We start from the raw sequence: 7,765 nt of genomic DNA, 5'->3' as shown, positions 1-7,765 counted from the left end.
TGGTCCCTCATACTTTAATCAAGTCAAAATGAACCTAACAACTATTTTGGACCAGAGTAGTAGTCATTACTTCCATGAATTGCAATCGATATTTCCATAACATTTTGCAAAGTTATAAATGTTTTCGAGAGGGTAGCAACAGGCATTTCATAGAACGCGGCTTGCACAGCATCGACAAGCTCCTCGATTGAACGAGTTGACTTTTGATGCTACAGACTTTGAATAGAATTAAAGAATCCTAAGTCTAGAACGTAAAAATCTGGACTATTCGAAGGCTGGTTGGCAATTTCGATACCACTAATTCCACGGTCATCGAGCTTTCTTGTGGTCACGCACTTGTGGGGGCTCGCATTGTCTTGCTGGATAATAACTTTACCACTACTAGTAGTACTACTAGGAAATTTCGACTTAATAGCAGGAATAACCTTAGTAACTACAGTATCATAGTACACCTCAGCATTCACAGACAAGGAAACAGTCACCAAGGTTCCCTTGTCGCGATTGACGCTTTTTCGCTTCGCCGCCACGACCTCCACGAACGGCCACACGCCAATCTTGCCATCAAAAACGCGCCTCGTGTGCGGGTCAAAACGTGGGCGGGCAACAGCCGCCAAAAACATGACCTTAGTGATGAAGTGCTTCGACTTGACAGTTCGCGCCGCCACTTCCTCATCATCGTACACGTAGTACCTTCGATTCACCTTTGTCAAATAGAACCATTTCTCATCAACATGGACAATTATGTCCATGTTGATAAAAGGGAAGGTTCCATTTGGCAAGGGTCGAACAAACCCCATTGCAAAACGTAGGCGGGCTTCAACGTTCACCGGGGTCAGAGATGGCTTGACGTAACTTGAGCGAGCCTTCAAACGCGGATTATCCCTCATGTGTCGCACGATTGTTGTCTTGGGGATGCTCGACTTTTTGGCCAAAGAGCGCAAGGTTTGGCGGTCGTGGTGCGGCACTTGTCGAATGATTTTTTCGATCTCTTCCTTTGAGCGCTTTTTCTTACTGCCAGAATTTCCTAAAATAGTACAACGCTTAATATTGATATCTATGAAAACGAATATATCTATAAATTGCTAGAGGTTTTACCACGTAATTTTGATGCTACGTCCACCACGACATCGCCGTTCAGTATCGACTTCCGTCCACGATACTACACGCGCGAAATAGTGCGTGCATGACAGTTGAACTGCTTTGCAGCGTCCACGACGTCTCCACGACTCAGTGTGCCACTTGAGGATCTTTCGAGAAGGGTATCGTAGATGGCATGACGCTCCATGCTGGTGAGGTGAGCTGCCGTTCCCAATCGGCGTGCCGGGGCATTCAGAGGGTCTGGAGGGGCGCGCGGTTGTGGTGGAGGCATACCACCAGGTTAGCGAACGATTGGTACGTTGTTTGAAGTTGGAAGATTGAGTAATGAATGCACTGCGTACAAACGATGTTCAAAAACAATTTCCCGCTTACTTGGAGGTCGCGTAACTTTTCGAGCAAAACGGTCTAGAACACGCTGAAACTATCCAATCATAGACGAGATCTTGCGCTGTTCGATGCACCAATCAGGGGTTAAAATGGAATAGAATTAGAAAAATCCCGCCAATAAGAAGTTGGAGGTGACAGCTGTTGCGGAACAGCTTCCGAGTTTGGACTCCTGGACAGCGAACGCCAACTACGAATGAACGCTCAGGCCACGGGTCTGGTCCCGTTAGAAGACAATGACAGCGCGCGAGTATCGACTCCGGGAAGAAAGCGGGAAGCTGACGGGTCGCCACACGTGTCGCCCCCGACATACTGTCCGGAGACGCAGTCACCGTTGAAGAGACCGGCGCTGACATCGGCGGCAGACCTGCCCTTGGTGCTTACGTCTCCCCTGGCTAGAACCGGCACCGACGGCCGTGAGTCCAACGCCGAAACCTTAGAGCGATACACCTCCCTAGTCCAAGCGGAGTACGGGGGTATGGTATCAGGAACGCCTACCTGGAACGGTCCCTGAGTACCAGGGAATACCATTGTAGCCACAATCACGGTGGCCACCGGATGGGGTACGGGACATTCAGAAGACCTATGAAGAATTCACTCGGGGCATTGAAGAGTAAAACGAACGGCGTCCCTACTGTTTTTCCAACAAGCGAATGAGGACCGGGCTCGTTTACTGGGTGTTCAGGAAACCCAGTTAGTAGAGGTGGTCGAAGGATTGAGGATTGCGCGGGCCTCGGAAACCCATGAAAGTCGCCGTCAGGATGAGTTCCAGAAGGCCCTGACCTACCTCCAGGACTGCTATACTCAGGAGCTGGACGTTGCCCGGGCTCAGGTAACCAACGCGCGAACGAGGCTCTGCATGGGGAAGCGGAAAAGAATGTTCTCTCCTGGGAGGACCGGACCCGGGAACTGAAACGAAAACTGGCTCTGAAGTGGGAACTCCGAACTCCTGGTGGCCCGCCGTCTGCATGAAGAAGTCCTGTCCCGGTCCCAGAAGGATGCGGAACGGGTTCTCGAAGTGCGCCGCCGGAAGGACCATCTGCGTCACGACGGACTCATGTCCAGTCTCCGGGAAGAACTCCGGACCCTCAAGCGGAACCACCAAGAGGAAATCCTTCTAGTACGGGAAGCTGCCCGTGATGAGGACAACTCGAAGGGGGTTGCCTATGACCTACTTCAGTCCCAGTATGACCGGGACCTGGCTTTGGCCTGGGACTAGGTCCAGTCGAAGGCTTCGGAACTCGAGTCAGTACAGGAGGCCCTCCCAGCTGCCCTCCGGGACCTCTCTTTCCGGAAGTCTGCGAAAGCCCTGTGGAAATTGCCCGATCCTGGAAAAGGAAAAACAAGACCTCCGCGAAGCCCTGCGGGAACGGGAACGGAGTCTGAAGGAGGAAGTACAGCGACGCCAAGGGATGGAACAAGTCTGGGAAGAAGAGCATCGACGTCTCCTGGAGAGCGAAGAGATGGCCCGGGAACTCCAGGAGTCTATCCTGACCGAGCAGAATCGGTGACCCTGCTTTCGGAACAAGGACGCCGCCAGGATCTCGAACAGTTGGTCAAGGATCAGTTCATGACACTTTCTCAAGAACGCACTCAGTCCGGAGAAGATCCCTCGCCCAAGACAAGGGATCAGCTGTAATGGGAGAGGCACCCCAACGAAGAGGTGCTGGCTGCGCCAAGTAGAGGAAGCGCGCTCCTGTTTCGAAACGGAGAAATCGCAGTTGCGAGAACAAGAAGCTACCCTGTTCAGAGAACGGTCGGTCCAGGACCTCACTCTGAGCCAGGCGTATGCGGAGTTGGAACGCCAGAGGGCCCAGCAACAAATCTAACAAAGAGCAGTCGAACTCCAACAATGCACGCTCAAGAAGACGAACGATGTACGCGGCATATGGGACTCCGACTCTGTCCCCGATGGGGTCTCCGTGAAAAGGAAGCGGTGTCTCGCATACTATGTTTACTACGGCGCCCTTACTCCAGGCCACCACCCGCTCAAACTTGTCTACGCCTCGCCGAGCCTTCGACCAAACCTGTTTTATGCAGCAGACTGAGGTGCTGACAGAATCAGCTTCGCTCCGGATGCCACCAACGTTTACGGACCGGGACACCACGCCGCTACCACTTGTGCCGACGGCGGCCCCCATGTCGCGACCCAATCGCGATGCCGACTCGTACTCGTCCTCAGGGGCCAATGGCCAGCCGCTCGGAGTAGGGTACACGCAGCCATCCCTTCGTGATACCGGGTCGGGGTATGCCTCTCTGTCCTCTTATGGTCCGGAACCCGGTGGTAGAGGTTTACTGTCCCGGGGCGGCTAGGGGGGTGGTTACTCAGGTCGAACGAATCCTCTCGCACCTTCTGGAAGTGGACCGAATGGGGGTGACTATGGTGGACCCTTCGGGGGCCGAGGTGACCCTCCGGGACCTCCTGGTTGTGGAGAACCCCGACATGATGGATCCGGCGGGTACTACGGTGGTTCTCCTGGCCCTCCGAGAGGCGGACCCGGAGGAGATGGCACTGGTCCCGGGCAGCCCAACTCACCCCTGGAGCCCCATTCGAATTCACGTCAGGCCATGTCCGATGCTCGCAAGTACGCGCCCAAGTTCGATAGTGTCGACCAAACGATCTCTTTGGAACATTTTCTGGTGAAGTTCGGACATCACCCAGAAGGAGTAAGGGCTCAACGACACCCAGGTCGTTCGAATCTTCGATGACCGGCTGACATCCTGTGGGGTACTTTCCGTTCAGGACTGGTGGGCTCGACGGTGCCGTGACAGCGAATCAGTCTCCTGGGTGGAGGCTGGGGAGGCTTTCCGGAAGGAGTTCATTCAGAAGACACTGAGTCGAAAGATGGCCAAAATTACGGACAACTCCCACCGGAAGTCAACGGAAATCTTCCGGGAGTATGCGTGGCGGATCGCGGAGCCTCCCGGGAGGCTGGATTGCAGGCCAATAGGACCGTGGTTATGATGATCAATGGATGTAGCGATGCGGAAGTGGCCGCGTGCCTCCGGGGAGCTTCTGTTCGCCCTGAGACTATCGAAATCAGCCTGGACTACCTGATTGAGCGAGATGTGGACATCGATAGACGAACGGATGGTTCCCGATCGTCCCCCCGGACGACACCGGTTGCTCCGGCGACGCCGACTAGGTCCGCTCGGAACACGTCCCGGACTCAGTCCTCTTCGACGCCCAATGGAAATCTCCAGGAGCTCCAGGCCTGCATCTCACGACTTCAACGCGACATGACGAGCTTGACTACCTCTAACAACGACCAGTTTTCCTCCATCCAAGATGTCGTCGCCATGATCTCTACAGACAACCCGGCAGGAAACAACCCGGTACAGCCCCGTATCGGCATGGATCCGGACGACGAAACTAAGTCGGGTGAGGTCATTTGCGGGAGGTGAACCATGCGGGGCCACTCGCGTGAACAGTGTCCTCGGTTGTCGTGGTTCTGTACTCGGTGCCGCTCCAAAGGTCACGGACTATCGGACTGTAGCCTGTCCAGGGACAACGTCGGGGCCCGGAGGTCGATCAGGACTCGGAGAACGAGGAGGAAATACGACCTGTTACACCTATGGGAAGATGGGCCATTTGAGCTGGGGTTGTCCGTTGAACGCGTCCAAGCAGAGCTCTATGCCGGCCCATGTCGTGGCTGCACTGCAATCCTGGTATACACTGAAGGCAGCCCCGACTCCGATAAACAATGAGGACTCGGCGGTCCGAACCAAGCCGCCGGATGTGGCGTGGCACTGACCGCGAGATTGGAAATGACCTCCGTAGATGATAACAAAGTACACGTAGCCCTGGGATATCCCAGCCCTCTCCGGAGGATGAGGAAGGATACCAGGGCTCAAACAAGATGAAAGATACCTCCCCGGGGTGGTACGGGACTCGGCGACAATCGAACTTCGGACTGCCCCGGGGCAGGGCAACGATACGAAGAATGGCATGCCGAGCCAACTCCCGCAAACGAAGGGAGTCTTGGGCTCTGCGTGGAAGGGCATACAACAAGAGGGCGGGATACAGGAACGCCCTGAAGACAAGTTACAGACAGAAGCCACGATGCTACCTCTCTCCGACGCGAGGCACGGGACGGGTGCGCAATCGCGCCCCGTACACATCCCGGAAGACTGCACCGTGAGCACGTGAGCACAGAAGAAGGCGGGACGATTGGAGATCCGGGAACGAAAGAGACCATATGGCAACAGACAGACGTACGAAGAGGCTGCGATGAGGCGCCTGGAAGAGGCGAGACGATTGAAGAGACCTCCAGGACCACGGGTGTATAAACAGGACCCAGCGCCGGGGATGACTCGCGTCGTCAAACGGACGTGAGCGAAGACAAGGAAGAGAAGAGGATATACACAGTACCCTGCAATGAAGCGAAGAGCATCAAGACAATTGGAGAGACCTCCGGGTCCACGGATGTATACACAGGACCAAGCGCCGGGGATAACTCGCGTCGACAAACGGACGGGAGCGAAGCCAAGGAAGAGAAGGGCATGTATGCAGAACCCTCAAAAGAAGAAAGTTCGTGTCGACAAACTGAACCGAACACCCGCGACGCTAGTGCGTCGCCTGACGGAGATTCTCTGGAACCACGGGGTTCTGCCTCCGTCTTGTCCCGGATCCTGCCTCGGGTCCAGGGCCCATTGACCACCTTCCCGGAAGAGACGAGTGACGCTGAGGAGCCACGAGCCCCTTCTCGAGACTCAACGAACCCGGTGCTAGTCCAGACCCAGTTTTGGCGTGTTCGGGGGGGGGGGACTATGAGTGCTGTAACCGTCGGGAGTACCCGGACTGAGTATTGGAAACAGAAAGATCCCCGTCTGGACTCGGATATCACCCCAGTATTCACTGCAGCCCAGATTGACGCTATCTCCCGGTGCGATATGGCCGGACTTCCCGACTCTCGACATGTGGATATCGAAGAACGGCTCTACCCGATCTGGCTCGTCGGGGCAGCGGGTGCTATCGAGCCAGCACCGGATGAGCGTGCCGTGTGGGCAGGTGAGTTACCAGAGGAAGCATTCTCCATTTCGTTGGGCGGCGTCGGGACTCCCTGGATCGTGTCGAGCTTTCCTTTTTGTGGTTAAAGCATGCTATGCCCCTACCAGTCCTCGCGCGAGCTCGGACTTAAACGGGGGAGAATGTCGCGGGGAATATTCGGACGTTCCGCGACCAGCCATGGTGTTTTGGCTTCCTGCACTCCGCGCTCTCGGAGGCTTGCTGAACTTGTATTGTTAGTCCCTGGGGTCTGAACCCAGGACAAGACTCTGAGCTATATATGGAGCTCCCGGACCAGACTCCTGGACCTGGATTATCCATTAGTAATACTCTTTTCTTTGAAGCTAAACCAACTAACTCGACTTTACATTTTGCCCTGAACTATGCGTTTGGTGATTACATGCTTGCCTACACCGCACCTACCCATTAGATTTGTCGTGAAACCCCGCGACATTTGAATTGTCTGAATAAAATCAAGTTTAGACTTGAATTGTTTACCTTTGCGTAAATAGGACATGCCAGTATCCCCCACAAGCTTTATTTGGGGTTGAGATCAGGCGATAGAGATGGCCAATCCATAACCTCGACGTTTTCGTTGGCCAAAAACACCATCGTCTCGCGTGATCGATGAATCGACGCTCCATCTTGCTGCAGAACAGCAGTCAAGGCCATAAATAAATGGAAATAATTTGACAACTCCAAATATAGTCTTCGCTGTCTTGACGACCGTCCAATACGACCAAATCCGTTTTTCCACTGACCGAAAACGCCGCCCAGACCATCACACCACCACCACCACCTTGACGCTTCGAGAAGACTTCCTTTGTGAGATGCCGTGTGGTCTGGCTCTTGACGTAGCTAAGGTTCAGATGGCTCAAAAGTTGCTGGTGAATGCATCGAGCAGTCACGGACAACAGCGCGTGACGAAACAGTTGTTGCTTGTCGCCAGACGACAGTTTCGGGGGTCTTCCTTGGCGTTTGGCTTTGCCTTAAGCCTCAGAAACGTTGATATGACATTCCTGGAGCGTCCAGTGCATTCACAGATGTGTTGAAATGAGTTTTCAGGCGCTGCAAGGTGCATAATTGTAATGTTCTCTTCCTCGTCGAGATGGCTACCTCGAGGCATGTGACTAAGAAAACGGATGTCTTAGGAGATGTGTGTGTACTTGTAGGATAAATTGAAGTCTTGTTTGCATCGTTGTTTACCTTCTGGAGGCCGTTGAGCTCGAATGTCCTATACTTATTTCCACTATAGTGGTGGCAAAAACTGAAAGT

The 7,765-nt window shown here is 54.1% G+C and overlaps 2 protein-coding genes across 2 annotated transcripts; both read left to right on the top strand.

Annotated features, from left to right (window-relative positions):
• Positions 1–1,678: 1,678 nt before the first annotated feature.
• On the top strand, positions 1,679–2,993 carry H257_09871 (hypothetical protein; the record flags this gene model as incomplete). The annotated part of the gene is made up of 4 exons (XM_009836250.1): positions 1,679–1,950; positions 2,095–2,314; positions 2,477–2,667; positions 2,702–2,993. 4 exons carry the CDS (start codon positions 1,679–1,681, stop codon positions 2,991–2,993), a joined length of 975 nt encoding a protein of 324 aa, XP_009834552.1.
• Positions 2,994–5,431: 2,438 nt separating this feature from the next.
• Positions 5,432–6,579, top strand: H257_09870 (hypothetical protein; the record flags this gene model as incomplete). The annotated part of the gene is made up of 2 exons (XM_009836249.1): positions 5,432–5,628; positions 5,784–6,579. The coding sequence occupies 2 exons, from the start codon at positions 5,432–5,434 to the stop codon at positions 6,577–6,579; spliced, it is 993 nt and encodes a 330-aa protein (XP_009834551.1).
• Between the last annotated feature and the right edge of the window lie 1,186 nt (positions 6,580–7,765).

Source organism: Aphanomyces astaci (genome assembly GCF_000520075.1).
Source record: "Aphanomyces astaci strain APO3 unplaced genomic scaffold supercont1.25, whole genome shotgun sequence".
NCBI lineage: Eukaryota > Oomycota > Saprolegniomycetes > Saprolegniales > Verrucalvaceae > Aphanomyces > Aphanomyces astaci.
The sequence above is the reverse complement of the archived record's forward strand: the minus strand, read 5'-3'. Positions and strand labels throughout refer to the sequence as shown.